Source organism: Sphaeramia orbicularis, chromosome 2 (genome assembly GCF_902148855.1).
Source record: "Sphaeramia orbicularis chromosome 2, fSphaOr1.1, whole genome shotgun sequence".
Classification (NCBI taxonomy): domain Eukaryota; kingdom Metazoa; phylum Chordata; class Actinopteri; order Kurtiformes; family Apogonidae; genus Sphaeramia; species Sphaeramia orbicularis.
Genome location: NC_043958.1, coordinates 1,459,530 through 1,481,227, shown reverse-complemented (window position 1 = coordinate 1,481,227; position 21,698 = coordinate 1,459,530). Strand labels below are relative to the sequence as shown.

The window sequence follows — 21,698 nt, the reverse complement described above, 5'->3', positions numbered from 1 at the left end:
ACCTGATCATCTTATTTTGTTGAGAAATTCTTAAATTACAGTGAAAAATGTGGTTTAAGGGGGAAATCGATAATATAAATAATCAGTAAATAAATAAATTGAAATGATACTGATAACTGGTGCATGTTAGAATTCCTTTCTTGGTCGCTTGTTTCCTGTGAAATGTTACTGTAGTTTGATTCTGATGAATAAAGTTTTTTTTTTTTTTTAAAGTGCAGGAAGCGTTCACACAGTTGAATGGACGCTCCTGTTTCCAACGGACAGTCATGGGACTCTGTTTGCTCATTGAGTCATATGAGAGGAGAAGAAGAGGAGGAGGAGGAGGATAAACAGAGGAAGAGAAGATGGAGGACTTGTCTCGGTGGTTGAGGGAAGCCGGGTGCTGGGTGAGGAGGTGCTGCTGTGGTGAAGATGAGGACGATGAGGAGGAGAAAGGGAGGAGGGAGTATGAAGAGGAGGAGGAGGAGGTGAAGATGGAGGAGCTGAACTTAAGAAAAAGCAGGAGTTCGACATCTCTCCCTCCAACCGAGGTAAAACCCCCCCACTCCTGGCGGTGATTTTAACGGTAGTTTTTGGAAGATATTGGTGCTCAAAATGAAACCAAAATGAAAAACCCGCTTCAAGTCCATTTTTTAGTGAATGAAACAAAAGTGACAAAACAGAAAGTGTTCATGAACCCATAAAGACTCAGTGCTACTTTTGTGGCGCTTCACAAATACATTTTTCCTCTATATTTAACCTCTCTTAAGTGATTTTTCACGGTTTATTGTAATATTATCTTTATTTTGAGTTTCTTCAGTGAAAATCAGGTATTTTTCAACATTTAAATCACTGATCATACAGTTTTCATAAAAGCTCAGAGTAAATTCAAAGGTTTTTACCCTCGGCCACAATGGTTGAAGGATATGGTCATCAGTTCATTGTCCGTCCGTCTGTCTGTGCAAAAACTTTGGTGTGTACTGATAAGTCAGGTCCCTGAGTGGCAGTCGTGCGACTGATAGATAAGTCAGGCCAAGGGTTTTCAAGTGCATGCATGTTATGTTTACACAGTCTCTCATTAACTGAATATAAACCCAGTGTGTTCATCCACTGTCACTGATGCAGCTCCATGGGTTTTACCGGTGAATCACTGTTGTAGAAGGTGACAATGTTTCCATGGCAACTACGGAGTCTCTGAACGTCCAAATGGGTCATATCTGATGACCATGAAAAGACGAAGAACTGTATTTTACACTAATTATTTACATGTATTGATAGGATTAGTGGATCAACAGGCATTATACATTAGAGTTGAGTAGATGCTTTTGGTCACCAGTGGCTGTTTGGGTCTTTATGGGTTAATGCTGTCCCCTGAATTGGTTTGGAGTGAAGAGATGAGGCGACATCCTGCTGTCAGAAGGTGGCGCTGTAGATAATACTGCACATACCTATCATAAACACAACTAAATGTTTGTGATTTGAGTTCAGAGTTTATATGAAGTTTGTCCCATTACGCAACTATTTTATGTAATGGGACACAGAAACTTTTTTTTTTTTTTTTTTTTAATATTTTTCTTAATTTTCTTTTTATTGGATCACATCTAATTTTTCAGAGTTTGGAATTAGAAAGAACTAAATATAACTGACAAAATCATGTAAGTAAGTTTTCACTTCTCCTAATATCTAAGATTTGTCTGAAGCCTCAAGTAATTCTTTCTGCAATGTAGATTTCACACACTGACCTTCTATAGATACCATGTTTGCTTCAGCCAGCTGTTAATTGTGACCTTTCTAGCCCCAGAGGGTGAGAGTATATAAATATACCAGGAATTCCGTCTGACCTTCCATGTGTTCGTCTGAGATTTTTGTCCAACAAATTTCTTGGACACTATTCACCTGATTCTTTTCAAAGTGAATGCACATGTTCTTTACCACTAGGAGAAGTGCAATGCAATGGTTGAATTTCAATATGTAGTTATATGTGAATAAATGTTCTGAAGTAAAATGAGTAAATCTGAGGGTTCTCTGGAGGAGTTTATCAGTGTTGGTCTAAATCCATCAAAGCCTTCTCTATTTCCTTACCTGATATTTCACCTGTTTAATGAATGCATGAATTAAACTGTTGCTGTTCTTGTTTTGTGTGTACATTGCAGCCGGACCCAGATCCAGACCAGACTGGATCTCAGCCTCATTGGTTCCACACTCTGCAGGTGAAGAGGTTCAGGGTTCAGAGAGGACGGAGTAACAGCGACCCACTGGGAGGGACCAACAGCCCGGAGGACTTCAGCTGGGTCAGAAATAAACAGCAATCAAACACCACTTTACCACTGAAAGTTCTGCTCAGCCTCGTCATTCAGTAGCTATTGTTTCATTGAATGTTTTGGTTCGATTTCAGTTTAGTTTGAGTCCGTTTTACAGGTTTTATTTCGTTGAGGTCAGTGTTTCTCAAACTATGGGGTCGGAGATGGGAGATCACTCCTGAGTATTTTTTGTTTCCCAGTTAGAACATGTAACAGCTAGAACTAGTGTTTTGTTGTCAGAGCCAGAACTCATTTTATGGATGTACGACAAGCAAATCAAAGAGTGTAGGTTTGGAGGATGGACAAATATTTTACCTTACAAATAAAAATATGTGACGTTTCTATTTTTACACAGTTTGTACAGTTGGGACCTTATTGTTGTGAGTTTTGGCACATTTCATATTTTCATTTGGAAAAGTATTGTTCAGTGTATTTGTATTGTTCAAGAAAAATGTAAGTTCTTTGTAATTTGCACAGCAAATTATTCAAAGAAAAGCAAAAAGAATGTTTTTAATACTGATGTTTCATTCAATAATAGTTCTGCTTGAACGATTGGTACAATTATGCTAGGGTGGGGAACCACTGATTTAGGTGAGATGACTCGTTTTTCTGGTTTTATGATGAAAACCAGTCCAGGCTCATCTCATCTTCATCTCTATTCCATGTTGTTGCCTTGGTCGTTGTAGTTTTATTCTTATTCTTATGCCCTAGTTTTAGTTTGCAGTTACTCTACCACTCCAGCAGATGACAGGTTACCTACAGTGATGGTATTTAACCCAGGTTCTGACTCTGATCAGAGAGCAGGGTTCCAGTTTGGGACAGCCAACTCCTACCTGAGTCTGGAGAAGCTTGGGGAGGGAGCGTATGCCTCCGTCTACAAAGGCATCAGCAGGTCAGAACCAACACAACAGAACCGGAAAATGTGGTCTTTGAGGTTTTCTTTTGGAGAACTGCTTTGAAGGATGGACTTCTCAGGTATTTCTAATGTTCTCATCTCTCTTCAAAGGATCAACGGTCAGCTGGTGGCTCTGAAGGTGATCCGTACGAAGACAGAGGAAGGCGTCCCCTTCACTGCCATCAGAGAAGGTCTGGAGTTTAGAGTTTGTTCAGGTCGTCATGCTGTCAGGATCTCACATTAATATTTGTGTCTGTGCAGCTTCTCTGCTCAAAGGTCTGAAACACGCCAACGTTGTCCTCCTTCATGACATCATCCACACCCGGGACTCGCTCACGTTCGTCTTTGAATACGTGGTGAGAAGAACACCTGACTACCACTCACTATAGCAGCCTGGTGTCCAAGATGGGAGGTTTACCACTTTTCCACTTGCTTGTTTTCACATGATTACACACGGTTTTGGTTCCGGGTGTAGTCTCCCATATCTAGACTCAGGTCCTCCACACTTCCTTAGATCCATTCCACCATGGTACATGAGTCTCCACTTTTCTCCAGGTTGCACAAAGTAATTTCAAGAGAAGTAGTTTTGGTGAAATGTGTCACCATGACTCTTTAAAACCTGGACTCAGATGTGGACTCAGATCTGGTCTGTAACTCTTTAAAACCTGGACTCAGATCTGGTCTTAATCTTGGCCATCTCTCTGCAGAGTCTCTGAACTGGTTGTTGGTGCATGTATGTTTTATAGAGAAACCATGTAAGGAAGTAGGAGTGCATGCTGTCAGTGCATGCTGTGCCATGTGTTCGTTGGTTCCTGGTTGATGCAGTGAGCTTGTGCTGGGCGTGTGGCTGATGCCATAACAGAATGTTTGACAGTTCATGTCTGTCGTGTCAAAGGAAACCTGTGGTCAGAAAAAGAGAAAGAGAAAATTTCAGGTGACCCCATGTGGGGTCACCTGAAATTTTTAGCAATTGATAAAAAAAAAAAAAAATTACAAATAAAAATATTTTTTAATGATTCAATATATATTTCATTATAATTAAAACACCACACAGTTTTCCTACTAAAAATCAAGTTCAAATAAAATGCAGGATATAATATCTGACAGGGCATGTCTTGATTGACCCGATCATGTGACCATGTGCATTACTACGCTTCAACCTGCCCAGACACAGTTGCAGTCAGAAAACCGGACCGAACCGAGAATGGAAAGATTTCTTTGCCTGCCTGGCCCCACTAAGACATCTGCAAGAGAAACTGAGAAGCAGACACCAAAAAGGTGCATAATATACATTATATAGACTAACTGTCCTCTAAAATTAACATTCATTTGCAACATAGTATAGCAAACTATTACATGATCAAAAACAGGAATTTTAGCCAAAAAATGTCTCAGTTTTGAATGTCTGGGGTCGCCAGAATTTTGTGTTGTTAAAATGTGGTCATGAGTCAAAAAAGGTTGGGAACCACTGTGTTAAACCGTTGTGCGGTAGGTACAGGATGTCCTGTTCTGTGTGAAGTGCATGGTTGAGACTCTACAGAGGATCACAATAAGTGCAAAATGTTCGAAGAAATGACAATCAGCATTAACAATATACTATAGCAATAGCAATTGGCATCAGTACAGACTCAATGGAACAGTCTGAAAAGATTTTCCTTTTCACCACCAGGAGGGGCTTTTGTCCTCTGCTGCAGGACTGTCTTGTATATGATGGTGGATTCATGAGATTTAAGCCGGTCTGTGTTGTCCTTGCAGCAGACGGACTTGTCTCAGTACATGACTCAGCATCCAGGAGGTCTTCACTCCCACAATGTCCGGGTACGAAGCACCTTCATTTCACATCTTTGAGGAACCACAGACCTCTTTAACACTGCAAGAGTGTAGTAACAACACTCAACAATTCATCTGGTGAAAATTAAAGCAACACAGCAGAACTTTTGCTTGTATGGGTCCCCCAAAAGTCAAGAAAAGGTATTGTCTGTAACAACTGTTGTAAAATCTGTATTTTGGTAATACACACTTTTTGACAAATCATTGATGCTGGCAAACTTCCTGAGGCAAGACAATTAATGTGAGTTCAACCATGTCTTCAGGCCAGGTAAAGTAGCCTTACAGCATTTTATACAAATATTATCAGTTCATTTTTTTTTTTTTTTTTTTAAATATCAGAAACAAAAAACGACAAATGAACAGATCTATATTACAACGACATATTAGGGCCACATAGGAAAAATAAAAACACTTGTCACTATGAGAATAAAGCCATAATATTTTGAGAATAGAACCATAATATTACAAGAATAATGTCATGATTTGAAAACTTCTAGTCAGTTCCTCCTCCACAAAAAGGCAATTTACTCCAAATCCGTTCCATTCTTACGACAAAAGAAACCCAAATGTGTGCAAACTCGCTTCATAGTCCTTCAACTAATGCTAATGTATTGATGGTGGGCGGGGCTAATAGGCTCAGTATTTAGCTGTGTGTAAATCCCAAATGAAAGTATAACCTCACAAAATGTTCCAAGTTCTCCATTATACGACAAGTGGGTGAGTATTTTATCTTGTAAATCATGGCTTTATTCTTGAAATATGACAACATTATTCTCATAATATTATGACTTCATTCTCGTAAAATTATAACTCTTTGGATTCGACTTATTCTCATAAAATTACAGGGTTTATCTCGATATTTTAGGCAAGGCAAGTTTATTTGTATAGCACATTTCAGCAACAAGGCAATTCAAGGTGCTTCACACAGGACATTCAAATGCAATGACAAGGGAAGAAAGAAATAAATTTAAAACATTTAAAAAAAGACAGCAAGTAAGAAAACAACATATAAACCCCAAAAATATAAAAACACACATATTAAAGTAAGAGTTGCAGTGCAAAGTTTTGAAAAAGAATATAAAATTTAAAAAGTAAACAGCCTTTTAGTCAAAGGCAGCAGTGAACAGGTGAGTCTTTAACCTTGACTTAAAAGAACTCAAACTCTCAGCAGACCTGATATTTTCTGGTAGTTTGTTCCAGATATACAGAGCATGGAAACTGAACGCTGATTCTCCATGTTTAGTTCTGACTTTTGGAACACAGATTTTAGGATTTTCAGGAAATGCGATATTGGCACAAGGAACAAATGATTAAATTTTGGTGGTGATGGGGTGTGGGGGGGACTGATCTGCCTAGGCGGAGGTCTGCACTCTCCTAGTGCTTTTCTAGTTTTCTTATGTGGCCCTAATACGCCGTCGTACTATTGAACAGCCTAGAACCGATTGCTCATAGTGGAAACCATAGTTTTACTGTAATAGGATGCTGTTTGCATGGTTGTCACATTTATATTGTAATACAAAAAAATCAATTTGTAATGTTGTAAATTCAATTTACATTAGCCTGAAACATAGTAGCTTACTAGTCCAACAGTACCAGGTCCAGGTCTCCATGGGTGGGGCATCCCTCCTCCTCTTTCAGCTCTTCCAGCCACTGAAAGCTGGGCCAATAGTCACCCTGGTCCTGCCTCTTATTTCATCACTGTCACACTTTGTTTTCTTTGTTTCTTAGGACAACACCCTTACCCTCTTTGCTTTTCTTGCTGCTTCAGCCATGACCGTTAGCCTGTTTGTAGCTTTCCTTTGCTCGTAACTTCATTTACCTACTTCGTCTAATGAAGGTGGAGGGGGGAAGTATGATGTATGCCGTAAATTTGTTAGTTTTTTTTTTTTGTGTAGGGGTTACAACCCCAAACCAGAGGTTGCATAGTGCCAGTGCAGGAGATACAGATGCTCTGGAGTGATGACGAGAGTATAATTGAACCTACTGTGAGTTGTTGTACCACGGAAACGACCTGGAAACTATAGTTTGAAGGCTGAAAAAGTCTGTTGTGTTGCTTTAACACTGTTTGATCTGCTGTGTAGATGAAGTGGTCTGATGCGGTTTCGTCTCTGCAGCTCTTCATGTTCCAGCTGCTTCGAGGTCTCCGTTACATCCACAGCAGGAGGATCCTCCACCGGGACCTGAAGCCACAGAACCTGCTCATCAGCTACCTGGGGGAGCTCAAACTGGCCGACTTCGGTCTGGCCCGGTCCAAGTCCATCCCCAGTCAGACGTTTTCCTCTGAGGTGGTGACGCTGTGGTATCGCCCCCCAGACGTCCTGCTGGGCTCCACTGACTACTCCACCGCCCTGGACATGTGGTCAGTACCACATCAGAGCAAAACACAGACGAGAACCTCTCCAAGGCGCAAATCGAGTTTTTCATGCATGACCCGGAAACGTTTTGAAACTACTGAGTTTGAGCACCGCTGCTTCTGGTTTACTTGTCAACAATAGCTGAGGTGACATCAAAGTGTCACTGCTGTGTGCCCCAAGGGACGTTGAAAAAACAAAAGCAACCACATGTAAAGGTGCGGGAGACTTCCGTAACCAATTTTTCATCAGATCTGTAAAACTTCAGTAACAGCCTAAGTATCATGAATCTGTAAGTCTTTCTGTGATTACTCACCTGAATCTCTTGCGTTGCGGTGAACAATTTTGAAGTGCCATCCACCAGAAACAAACCATGTGTTTACATTCAGAGCTGGGAGGTAACTCAGGCATCTTCGGAATTTTGTCGCGACGTGCATTGTGGGAAACGGAGGCTCGCGCAGCCACCTGACAGCGGCAGCTGCTAAAGACACAATGCGGAAATGGCAGGAGCTCCCTTCCCTCTATGCATATTCCTCCAGCCGTTTCCACGTTTCAGACGTTTCCATGTATTTGTTTCATCAATATAATATCATATGGTCGCGCTGCCGCTGCAGGTGGCTGCGCAAACCTCCCTTTCCCACAATGCACGTCGCGACAAAAGTCCGAAGATGCCCGAGTTACCTCCCGGCTCTGTTTGTAAACAGACATTTTGTTTATGGTGGATGGCACTGCGAAATTGTTCACCGTAATGCAAGAGATTCAGGTGAGTAATCACAGAAAGACTTACAGATTCGCGATACTTAGGCGATGACTGAGGTTTTACAGATCTGATGAAAAATTGGTCATGAAAGTCTCCCGCACCTATAAGTTTTCATGGTTTTCCTTCAGATTTAGTTGAGAGGAAGAAATGGTCATTGCAATTTGTCAAGATGAGGGGCTGAACTTCAGAATCTGATTGGGAGGTACGTTCCTGTGTAACCAGCATTTCTGGGGAGAGGATTACCAGGGAAACGTTAGCAGTATTGTGAAGGGATCAAAAGGTTAAACGTAGGGGAAACACCATTGCGATTTGCTTAGAATAATTGGGGGGCATCTTGTCGAGAAAGCTACCCATTTTTTCATCTCACCTAAATCTGAAGAAAAACCATGAAAACTTAAATATGGTTGCCTTTGTTTATTCGATGTAGATTGGGGCACACAGCAGTGACACTTCGATGCCGCCTCAGCCATTGTTACAAGTAAACCAAAGGAAGCGGTGCTCAGACTCAGTAGTTTTAAACTAAGTTTCTGGGTCATGTGTGAGAAACCAGAATTAAATGTGGTTTCCGGGTCAAGGGGGGCCGGATGCATCTTCATCGAGATGCTGCAGGGGGCGCCGGCTTTCCCCGGAGTCTCCGATGTGTTCGAACAGCTGCAGAAGATCTGGGCGGTAAGAAAAATGCTGAAGACTGAGTAATGCATGGACGCTGTGAATGGGTGAATAGTGAATGTGGATGATCCTGCAGGTTCTGGGAGTACCAACCGAAGAGAGCTGGTCTGGAGTCAGTCAGCTGCCGAACTACGAACCAGGTCAGTCCAGAATGAACACATTTAACATTTGAAATCAGTGTTCACCGACCACATTACAACAGATCAGATTATTTAATTTTTTATGACTATTTTATGTATTTAATATTGTTGATGTTGCCTATTATTTCCACTTTATTCTCTATTATGTCAAATTCTTCTAAACAATTTATGACAGTTAAAGCTTAGGGCTCATGCATCACAGATCCTGGGAAGAATGAACTCCTGATATGGACGTCCTGTGAGTGTGTCACATAGGTCACATGTTCAACTTTTTTAAAAAAATGCACTTATTCATATATTCCACTACTTTCGTGAAGCAAAGGGTTTGGTGATGCTTAACTAAACCCTGAACTAAAAACTGACCCTAAAATTAACAAAATTATCATGAAAATGAACAAGAAGTGAAAAAAATTATCTTGAAAATTAACAAACTTGAACACTTGAACAAAATAATCAAGAAAATGAACCAAATTATCTAAAAAAAATTAACAAAAACATTTGGGAAATAAGCAAAATAATCAAGTAAACAAGAAACAAGACATTCAAAACAATGAACAAATTATTCTAGAAAAAGAAAAAAATTGCCTTGAAAATGAACAAAGAATTTACAAAATAATCAAGAAAATGCACAAACATGAATAAAACAGACAAAATCATCTCTAAAATGATTACTCAGACACTTGGGTTTTGTGATATTTAAGAAAAGATGTCAAAATCCAGGAAATTCCCTCAGACCACTGAGTGTTAAAATAATTGTTGGTATTTTTCTACTTTTCTATGTTATGTCATATATCTTTCTTTATGTAACATTTCAATATTTCATAGAATTCTGCAAAAAAAATATTGGTAACATATGACTGTTTTGTATCATTTGTGCTTTTCAGTTTGATTAGTTATGTATTTTAATGATATTATTTCTTGTGCAAAAAAATTATAGTAGCATAAGACTAGAAGTATTACTTTTGTGGCTTTTGGAACAGTGAGACAAATGCATTAACAATGAGTAAGTTTCTTCAAAATTAAAGTTGTAGAGTAAGATCAATTAGATAAGTAATAAAAGTAAAGATGCAAATCATATTAAAGTCGTTGATGGTTTTCAGACCGCCTACATTTTACACAATAGTTGCAATACATGCATTATCCACCCAGAGGCAGCATTGGACTGCAACATCTGCAGCTCAGCTCATCAGCAGATTTGCCACTTGAGTGAACAAATGAATGAATGATCATGGATTTCTGAGGGTTTTGGAGTCGAGGTCTGGCCTTTGGGGGTTTTAACTCAAGGTGGCTCTAACTCTCAATGTGGACTCGGGTACTTTGCAGTCTGGTCTTTGTGGCTCTGACTACTATGGTCTGGATGCACTCAAATCAAGCATTATTATTATGTTTCTGAGTTGATGAGTGTTGGTTTGGGTGTTGTTTTTACACTCCTGCTGTGTTAAATAGGTTTGTGGGTTTACCTAATAGAGGGTATGCACATGACGTCACCGCTAGCAGAAGTCAGTTCCACCCACTGAGTGGCAGAAAGAGGGAGATGAGTGACAGCGTTGGTTTCAATACTGTCTAAACTGAAGAACAATATTTAATAAAAAATGGGGAAGAGCTCTTGTGAGATTGATTTTATGAACAGGTTTGAAAAGCAGTGGGAGCTATCGTTTTACAGACACCGAAAGACAAAGAAAAGAGAAGTAGATGGATCCACAAATCCAGGAAACCAAACCTAGATCTGTGGATCCTGTTTGGTGTCAGCTAACTGTATTTTTGGGTCCAGTCAGACCTGAAATGACGTATTGTTTTGGCTAACGTTACTTCTTAGTGCAGCTCTTGGTTTCATGATCAGATCTTTCCTGGTTTTTGTCTTCATTGTGTGATTCTGAACCGTGTGCTCCTACATGATTAGTAAAGTAACTGAAACTGAGGTTAACCCAGTTTTTCAAATACGGGGGAACTGGAGAATAAAGCTACGATGGCGTATTAGGGCCACATGAGAAAATAAAAGCCCTAGTCACTACGAGTATAAAGTCATAAAATATCAATATAATACCTGTAATTTTATGACAAAAAGAATCACAATGTCATGAGAATAAAGTCGTAGTTATGAAAAAAAATCATAATTTAACAAAAATGTCATTCGTTTATGAGATTAAAGTCATCATATTCCAACAATGAAGCCATAATATTGCAAGAATAATGTGGTAATTTAAAAAGAGGTGGGAAAAATATCCTAATTTCCCAGAATCCAGTGGTGCCCTGCTGGTCTACAGCAGTAGTATCTGTGTTGGATAAAGGACTGGATCTGAACTAGACTCAGTAAATCTCCTCAGTCCCAGTAGATCATGCATATATCCACTGGGGTCAGTCCACGGTCTACTGGAAATGGACTTGGGATAAGCTGGTTCTGGGCCCTAGTTTTGGACCCTGGTTGTCAGTGATGATGAAACCATGTATATTTGTTTCAGGTCCAAGTAGCGCTGATCCCCTCCACCCTGGATCAGGTCTGGATCCTCCATTTGTGTCCACATGTCACTGTTCATGGACCACTTGTTCTTTGGTAGCTCGTACAGATCCATGTCCAGTCCAATTGTCCTTCATTTAATTTCATATTTCATATTTTCCCCCGCTCTGGCTGTGTTTACTGCTATACTCCGTCATGTTGAGCAGGTTGGTTTTTGCCACTCAGTCTGACTTAGAGGGGCGTGGCCCAGGGGGGAAGTGACGTATGTGCAGACCCTCTATTCCTCAGCCTCGTTGTTGTAAGTTATGAAGACAGTCTCAAGGTGGCGTGTCATGGAGGATGTCAGATTATATCAGTGTGTCAGATCAGTGTTGTTTTAACACCCTGGGTAAAGTACTCTGCAGAGTTACTGACAACCCTCACCTTTATATATGGCTGATGCTCAACTCTACCGACATGTAGAGCACATTCAGCCCAATATGACCTGAAGTGGGCTGGACCAATAAAATGATAACAACGGAAAAAAAGTAAAATTACATTATAATATTGTTTGCATCCACAAAGTTTCATTAAGAATCTGAAAAACATGAATAACTCAAAGTGTCTAAAGAAATGTAAGTGCACTTTTAACAATATTATGCCTCTGTTTATCATTTACACATGCATATTACACCTTACAGATCACAGTGATCTACAAATGCACAAAACATTTAATAGCAGGCAGAATATTCGTAAAATTACACTGACTTCTCTAAAGACATTTCAGGTTGTTCATATTTGTTCAGATTATTTACATTTTTTTGTGAAAGGTTAGTTTCTAAAAGTAAATAGTTACCTGTAATATTACTTTTTCATACTAAAACAAAGAGAAAAATGTTGGATTGTCATTATTTATAGGCTATTATGTTAGTATTGTACTGGTCTGATCCACTTTACATCAAATTGGTCTGAATGTGGAACCTGAACTGAAATGATTTGGACATCCCTGATGGTTAATATCTTCAGTGTAATTTTTGCATTTCACAAATTCATCCTAGGGGCCAGATTGGATCCTATGGTGGGCCAGTTTTGGTCCATGTGCCATATGTTTGACAGACATGATGTAGAAGTTCATAAACTTAACTCTCTCTCAATAAAGAGTTAAATTCACTCTATGAGCAGCTCCACCTTTTAGTGTTATTTTGGAAAGAAAACCCTTGTTGATCAGGATGAGCAGTAAAGGGTTAAATATGAGCGACCATAGTGTTGATTTTAACACCTCAGTAGTGGTTCCCGTAGAAACACCAGGTGAGTGTTGATTTCAATTCTTTCAAATGTGCAGTGTCACTTTTGACTTCTTCTTCTTCTTGTTCTAACCCTTGGTCTAGTCTGGACTTGATGAGGGTTTGGGTTCAGGGTCTGAACTTGATGAGAGTGTAGGTTCAGGGTCTGGATTCTCGGTATGTGGTCCAGGACAGCAGCTCCTCCCGCTTCGTTCCATCCCGTCACGCTGATGATCCGATAACAGAGGAATGTGAGGCAGGAATGTCTAAACACAAGCAGATTATTCCCCTGGAAGCTGCAGAAAACATCATGAGATCATGGATTAGACAGAGTTAACTGTGGCTGATCCAGACCCTGGTCTTCCTCCTGGGTGGCGCTGATCTGGACCCTGGTCTTCCTCCTGGGTGGCGCTGATCTGGACCCTGGTCTTCCTCCTGGGTGGCACTGATCCGGACCCTGGTCTTCCTCCTGGGTGGCACTGATCCAGACCCTGTTCTGCCTCTGGGTGGCGCTGATCTGGACTCTGGTCCTCCTCCTGGGTGGTGCTGATCTGGACCCTGGTCTTCCTCCTGGGTGGTGCTGATCCGGACCCTGGTCTTCCTCCTGGGTGGTGCTGATCCAGACCCTGGTCTTCCTCCTGGGTGGTGCTGATCCAGACCCTGGTCTTCCTACTGGGTGTCACTGATCCCCTGTTGCTGAAAACATGGATAGAAATGAGTAGAGGCAGCTTTACAACAACACAAAATACCAACAAACAGGATTAAAACTGTCTGTTAGACTACAACTCCCACAATGCAGCTCATCAAAAAACACCCAATCACAAAGCTCCCTCTCGTTCAGTTTTTCTATTTTATCACATTCATCTGGAATCATGGGTCAACATGAGTCACCGATCATTTCCAACACTGACGTCATGGTTGTTTTATGTTGTTTTCGTGAACCTGATGCGACATTCATATGTTTTTATCTTTTAAAAAACAGATATTTGGATGTTTTTTTTTTTCATTCAGGCCAAACAAAACATTTGGCTTTTTTAGTTTTAAGATAAAATACGAAGTTTGTATGTTTTTAGATTTAAAATAAAATAACACAATTTTTTTTCTTTTAACTTCACGACAAAGTACATTTGCAGAATAATAAGCGTTTGCATTTTTTTCAATCTTAAGACCAAATGCAACATTTGTGTTTTAACTTCATGATACAATAGATTTGCATGTTTTTATGTTAAAGATAAAATGTGACATGTATGTGTTTGTACATTTCAGATGAAACACATTTGTGTTTTTATATTTAAGATAAAATGCAACATTTTGCTTGTTTATAACATATCTCTGTCCAGTTTTTCAGAGCCTAAGGTTTTCATATTTTATATAAATACATTGTCTGTCTTTATCTTAGGTTACGTTCAGACAACAGGTCTTAATGCACAATTCTGATTTTTGTTGAAATCCGATTTTCTTTTTTTTTTTTTTTGTGCTCGTTCATATCCTACTATATAATACACGTTCTCTGTCCCATCGATGTTGCAGCGCAGGAGAGCGTTTGTATAGATTTTCCTCAGCCTTCACAGGCTCGATTGCTGCCATACTTGCCAAATGAATAGAAACATTACCTGACTATCTACTAGGCACAATTTTATGTCCGTATTCAAATGTGAGATCTCCCTACTTTGAATTCTTCATCCCTGCCACCATACTGCATTTTCAGAAGTGGTTATGCTGCCGTTCATGAAATTTCTACTGCTAGCAGACAATGCTATATTGTGAAGGCTGCATTTACAATAATGTATAGGCACTTTTCACACACAGTGGCACCACGGGTGCAATGCCGCTAGTTACACATAAAATGCGACTTCTATCAGTTTTGAATATGAACTGAATGCGACCCTGAAGTGACCCACATGCGCAAAAGAGGTCCTGACGTAAAACGTGACCACACAGGTACACACTGTGTTTATGGAAGTAACACTCCTGGGAGACAGAATTGGGATGTTTGTTGCATTTCAGTGACGTAAAGGTCGGATAAATACGACCTGGCCATTCAGACTAAGGTCACTTTGCAAAATATTAGATATGTATCAGATTTAGGACCACATATGAAAGTGACCTGGGTTTGATTTGAAAAGATCAGATTTGTGCTGTTCAAACTGCAGGTCACACATGGGCAAAAAAATGTGATTTGGGCCACATTTGGCTGCAGCCTGAACGTAGCCTAAGTGTGTTATTTGATCATTTCTGGCATTTTATCACAGAAACAGAAACATCTGACCATAAAGTCCAAGCCTCTGTTCGTGGTCATGACTCATAACTATCATGAATTCACACTTTCCTGGAAACTGAGGACCTGAAGAGCAGAGGTTCTCATTAAACCAGGATTGGTTTCAGACCACAGAGTGAAATCAGCGGAGTTAATCATCCCGGTTAAACTCCCAAAATGATGACTCAACCAGGTTCTGGCAGATGTGGATCATCCACCCATGCTGACTAATGATCACGTGATTCACAGACGATGCCCTGTGGAACGCCGGGAGGTAGATTTATTCCGGGAAGTTTGTCAGAACCGTCACTTTCATCCCTTTACAGGAATTAAAACTTAGACCAACAGTTATTTCTACAAATAACCAGACTGTTTTAAAGCTGCAGTGATACATCTGATTTTCAACGGACGTTTCAGCATTTGTTCATTTCACAGTTTGTTTAAGCTGAATATATAAATAATATGAATAAAAATAAAATGAATAAAAATGAGAAAAATCAATTAGGAAATTTGGAAATAATAAAGTGGGGAAAATAAACAACAAAATTATGAAAAATAGTCCAAGTAATCAATAATATAATAAAAAATGAGTAATAAATCAAAAAGCCACAAACTGAACAAAATTGAAGATTAATAATATAGGCAGCAAAATGTAGGAAAAATGAGCAAAAAGTGAATAGAATTTACAAAATAATAGATAATGTGAAATGAATTTACAAATTATTGCGTTAATTAAATGAAGTAAGAAATAATACAACAAAATGAACAAAACATTGATCAATAAAATAAACATGAAGAATAAATAAATAAGTGACATTAATACATAAGAACAATTAATAAAATGGGCAACAAAAGAAACAAAATCAAATCAAATAAATTCAAAATGTGGATATAGATGTTTATTTTTATCTATGATATATTTTGCTGAAAAAGTTTTCTTCAGTTTTCACTGTTTTGATGTAGTAATGTTAGAATTTACTTTGACATTTAATAAATATAAGTGAATGAAATATAGGAAAATACATGATTTACGCTGAAAAATGTAGAGGATAATATTATAATAAACGGGAATAAATCACTTATGAAAGGTTGTAGGTTTGAAAGATTTAACATGAACTGTGTCTGATGTTGACTTGTCAATTAGATTTAGTTTTAACCTCGTCCTCTAAAAAAAATTATTTATATGGGTGGCGTTTCCCAGAATCCTGCTAAAAAACAAAACCTGGATGACAGTCAGTTCCGATGCTGCAGATCTGACGTCTGTTTGTTTTCTGTGTTTTCTCAGAGTTGTTCGTTTGGCGTGAACCCAGGCCATTTCGAAACGTCTGGAAAAGGTAAGAAAAGAAACATGTTGAAGTCATTTGAACATTTACTTCATCTCACAGTAGAAACTGGTACCAATGGGTAAGTATTTATTAGTAAAATGGGGTCATTGTCCAATAAAACGGTTCCTGTTTTACTATTGTGTTACATTTAATGTTGGTTGATCCCTCATTTTTTTAATATCTTACTATTGGAAAATTAAATTCATTCTGTATTCGTGTGTTGTACTTTACCAACTACTGGCCTCTCTCAGATGAGTTTCTTTATGAATGAATCTCATGATCATTTACTTTTTGGGACAGTTACCCTTCCCCATATTTATTTTGTCCAAACCTCAAGATTCAAAAATAAATTATTGCAAAAATTAAAAGGGAAATTGGCCAACTTTTACATCTGAGGAACTTTAAATGTGAAAAAACTGTAACAGAAACTTCCACCATTAATAGTAATGCAACGTAAAACACAGTATCATCAGCAAAACACGACTCATTTGGTTCATATATTTATTCCATATTCTCAGTTCATCACATTTAGTTTGTTTCCTGTTAAAAGTATAGATTACACAATTATTTTCATTTTCCATCAGTTTTGCATTTTCAGTCAATGTAATATGAAGATAATAAATTTTCATTTTGTTGCGTCTTTTTATGATGTTTTTGTCTTGAGTATTACGACTTTTTCGTCTTACTATGTCTTTTTAAATGTTTCCATCTTGTTACATCTTTTGCAATGTTTTTCTTATTGCGTCTTTTTACGATGTTTCCATTTTATTTTCTCTTCCATTTCTATCTTGTTGCATATTTTTTCTGATGTTTTTGCATTATTGTCCTTTTACAATGTTTTTCAATTGTTTTTCAATGCTTTCATATTATTGTGTCTTTTTTTTACAGTGTTTTAGTATTATTTTGTCTTTTTATAATGTTTTCATTTAATTTTCTCTTACATTTCAATCTTGTTGTGTATGTTTTTCTGATATTTTTGTATTGTGTTATTTTACAGTGTTTTTGTATTGCGTCTTTTTACAGTGTTTAGTGTATTATTGCGTCTTTTTGCAATGCTTTCACATTTTTGCATCTTTTTACAATGTTTCGTCATGTTCCTTCCAAACATATTCAAGTTTTAGTCATGTATGCCTGATAAAACCATTAAAAATCTAAAAAATTATCACAAATGACTAGCCAGAGCTGAGAAAAGCCCAACATCATTTTATAGTCACAGCATGTTTGTACTCATAAAGGAATCCACGAAATGGTTAATGCTACTTAAAAGACTCTTAAAGCGTCAGATAAATGTAGTTTAGAAGAAGAAAAAAGAAGCGGTTCCTGAGATTTTGTCGTATGTGATTATTTAAAGTGAATGAATCACATTCCAGAGGAAACAAACAGGAGGCGTCAAAGTCCTTTTCCTCCAAACGACAAGAGAGAAGTGAGTGAGATCTGAGTTTTAATGGACTATTCAATGAATGAATGAGGGAGGGCTCCTCCTCCTCCTCTTCATCGTCGTCTTAGTTTTAATTAAACAGACCCCCCATTGAGACCAAAGAGTCCTGACACTAAGTGGACAGAAAATCACAACGTCATTGAGGAATTCTGTCCGACGGTAAAAAAAACCCAAAAGATTAGCGTACATACGAAAGGGCTTCAAAAAGTTTGTGGAAAAAGAACATAGCTTTGATATGGTTTAAATGTCATGGTCCTCAGATTTACAGAGATGGACTTTTAGGCTGGTGTCAATGCTTGCAGAAGTGTATTAACCTCAATGGAGCATATGTTGAAAAATTAACATCATAACTTAAACCATTTTTTCCACCTGTCCTTTTCCCACTAACTTTTTGAAGCCCCCTCGTACACTGTAAAAAATTAACCAATTAACTGAACAGGCATGACATTTTGACACAAAATACCACAAAAAGTCAGTATTTATGTTAAATTTTAAACACAGAAACAACTTGGGTTGAATCAGAAAATGTCATCCACATCCTCCTCCATCTAAGATTAGTCTGTATTTAATGACATCGTACATAAATGTTTGTCTTTTTTCTGTTTTTCATGTCTGTTTTAGGTTTGGATCCAGTTTCCTTCAGATCATTTTTACCTTTGTTTTCAACTTTCTGTCTTTTACATGATTTTTGTCTGTGATTTGTGTAAAACTTGCCTTATGTCTTTTTTTTTGTTGTTGTTAAATTTCACCTTGTTTGTTGTACATAAATTTTGTCTCGTAGCCTATATTTTACCACATTTTCCTCTCATTGTGTCATTTGGCAATGTTTGTGTCTTGTTGAGTCTTTTAATGATCAAGGTTCAAGGTTACATTATTTGTACCCGTGGGTAGATTTGTTTTACAGACAAGGCAATTGCTTTTGGCATGAAAGCAAGACATACATTGAACCTGTTAGGCAGGTACTTGATCGAGGTTCCAGACAGGACAAAAAGTGCTCAGTGTTCCACCATTCATCAGTATAGCAGCATGGATAAGTAAAAGAATTAAATAAATAAATAAGATCAAATAAATAAAAACAAGATGCGATAAAACACAATATAAACCCAGATAAAAAACAGGATAAGAATATAAAATTTAAAAAACTGAAGTCACAATAATAATAAATAGAGCAAAGAAATAGGATAAATAACTAAAATAAGTTAATAAAGTTGTGTAATGTTTTCATCACATCACACCGTTTACATTTTTGTCTTGTATGTTTTACGATCTTATGCATCTTATGTTAAATTTCATCTTACTGCATCTCTTTACAAAGTTTTTGTCTTGTTTGGATCTTGTTTTGTAAATTTCATTTTGTTGAGTCTTTGACAACATTTGTATCTTGTTGAATCTTTTTACAAATTTTTTTGTCTTGTTGCGTCTTTTTCTGTCAAATTTAATTTTTTGTGTCTTCAGTGATGTTTTATGTTGCATCTTTTTACAATCTTTTTTGTCCTTCATGTTGAGTTTCATCTTGTGTCTTTTACATTTTCATTTCATTCACCATGTTTTTGTCTTGTTGCATCTTTTCTGACGTTTTTTATGTCAAATTTTTATCTCAAGTCGAGTTTGTTGTGTCATTAAAAGAACTGAGTGTCAGAGTCATACGTTAGTGCTACACCCGTGGAATAATCGTAAAATATTTGAAAACTTGAACCAGATCCGACCTCAGCTGGTTCTGGGCTCAGTTCTCCTCCCGTCCTCCAGATTGGCCCAGCTGCCCCATAAGACCGAGGACCTGGTCCAGAAGATGCTGAAACTGAAACCCAGAGACCGGATCTCGGCTCAGGATGCCCTTCAGCACCTGTACTTCAGCACACTGCCTACTCCCATCATGCACCTGAGAGACAGTAAGAAAACTCCTCATTTACAAGGATCTTGACTTCATCTGCTCAAGTTGCCAGTGATTCAGCATGAAAGTGCACAAAGACTGAAAGAAACCTGTCGATAATTAGACGAGATGATTTCAGTTAACTCTCTGGAGTCTTATCGATAGTAAAAATAATACTATATACGTACATTTACATATGTTCAGTGTTTTGGGGTTTTTTTATGTTAAAAAAATCCCACTGACTTCAAGATCTTAGTGTAAAATGCTGTGAAACTGAAATGAGCTTTTAGTTAGCATTTATTGCTTCCGATTTCCTTGTCTCAAACTTCCGTTTTTTGTTTCAATACTGATATAAGTTCAGTTGTTAACACTACAAACAATGAAAAAGTCTGTGTTTTTTTATGTTACAAAGCTAAAGGTCAGTTTCTGCAGCTAAGAGATTGCAAAATCAGCAGGATTTATTAACAACGTTTTTGTTACAAGGCTGAAATGAAGCTATTGTTAGTTAGAAACAATAGAAACATTGAAAAAGTCTCTGGCTTTTTTTTTTTTTTTTTTTTTTTTTTTTTTTTTTTTAATGGAACCAGAATGATGGTAATCGCTGGAATTAGTTTAAAAAGAAGTAAAAATGCTAACTCACTTCTGGAGATAAAGTCTAATCTCTGCAGGGTTTTACTCTGAGATTGGTCGTGTAGATGTAAAAACTGTTTTTTACTGTAGAAATGGTTTGGCTTGGAAAACCTACTTAAAATCAACTAAAAGGTTGAACAACGTGAAAGCAGCAGAAGCGTCAAATCACAAAAAAAAAAATCCTGCGACGTGAAGAAATTAAATCTGACCTTCTGATGTAGTTTTACTCCTATTTTTGGAATTGTCTCCGTTGATCTAGATCTGACAAGTTTAACTCTCTAGAGTCTTAAGTATTTTCTCAATTTTTACACACTAAGGTACTTAAAATAACACAAAACCCAAGTGATTTATATCAAAAATGTTCTGGACAGTCTCAGCTTTATGTAACTGTGGCCTATTTTGGTCTTGGTTCACTGCAGAAAGAGGCCAAATGCTTTTTCTTTTTTTTTTTTCTCTTTTTTTTTTAGCGGTGTCCATCTTCAAAGTGCCCGGCGTTCGCCTGGAGACTGAGGTCAGGGACAATCTTTACCCAGTCGGAGGGTCAGACCATCTGCGGTCCTGCCACCAAATGCTGGTGAAATGAACCGTCCAATTGAGGAGGCACGTCAGCCAGAGTCAAGGTTTCTATTGGGGGTGAAGGTCACAGGTCAAGAAAGAGCAGATCTCTTCAGTTATAGAGAATGTCGATAGTAAAACCATTTTCTGTTGTTGAATTGGTACTGGGAGGGGCTTAACACAACTTAGCGTAGCACAAAGAAAGAAAACAGGGGGAAACTGTCAGCAAAGCTTTCCTGAAGGTGAAAAATGATAACCTGTTGACTGTGGCTAATTCTGAACCTGTGAGTACAGTTTAGCTCATCCAGTATTTTCTTAGCTACAGTTAGCCTGTGTATGCTAATTCACAACTAGCGTATTGACTGAACGTTGATAATGACTTAAATACTCAAACAGGAAGTCGAAGTAAACTGGATTGTGACGGGAAAACAACAGCTTAGCTAGCTAGCTAACATGAATTATTAGAAGCATTGTTTTATATGTTTTCTGTTAAAGTTCAAACGTCAGCTGCTAACGAGCTAACAATTCCTATTTTAGAGAGAAGACATAACAAGATGAAAACATCAGAAAAGATGCAACAAGACTAAATGGTGCGAAAGACGCAACAAGATGAAAAGAATATAAAAGACAAACAAGACTAAACAACATAAAAATACAAGATGTAAAAAAAAAAAAAAAAACAACAAAAACAACACAAAAGATGCAACAAGAGGATAACAAGGTAAACACACAAGATGAAAATAGTGTAAAAAAATGGCAACTAAACAAAATGATGTAAAAAAAAAAAAAAAGACAAAGAAGACACACAGGGCAAAAACAAGGTAAAAGATGGAAGAAAACAAAGTAACAAGAACGTTTGTTGTATAAAAACTCTTCGCTTTGGTTGGAACTTTTCATGAACCCAGAAATAAAACAATCCAAACTACTAAATGTTTGTTCAACGTCAGAATAAACTGTAAGTTTAGATTGTTTTAACTGAAAA

General features: G+C 37.8%; 1 protein-coding gene across 1 annotated transcript; it reads left to right on the top strand.

Annotated features, from left to right (window-relative positions):
• Positions 1 to 313: 313 nt before the first annotated feature.
• Positions 314 to 21,326, top strand: cdk15 (cyclin-dependent kinase 15). The gene is given in 13 exon segments (XM_030153309.1): positions 314 to 530; positions 2,133 to 2,270; positions 3,077 to 3,171; positions 3,286 to 3,365; positions 3,436 to 3,530; positions 4,930 to 4,992; positions 7,119 to 7,363; positions 8,691 to 8,784; positions 8,861 to 8,924; positions 16,184 to 16,232; positions 19,408 to 19,550; positions 20,629 to 20,681; positions 20,683 to 21,326. Coding segments are annotated over 13 exon segments (1,362 nt in total). The 5' UTR covers positions 314 to 344; the 3' UTR covers positions 20,740 to 21,326.
• Positions 21,327 to 21,698: the final 372 nt, after the last annotated feature.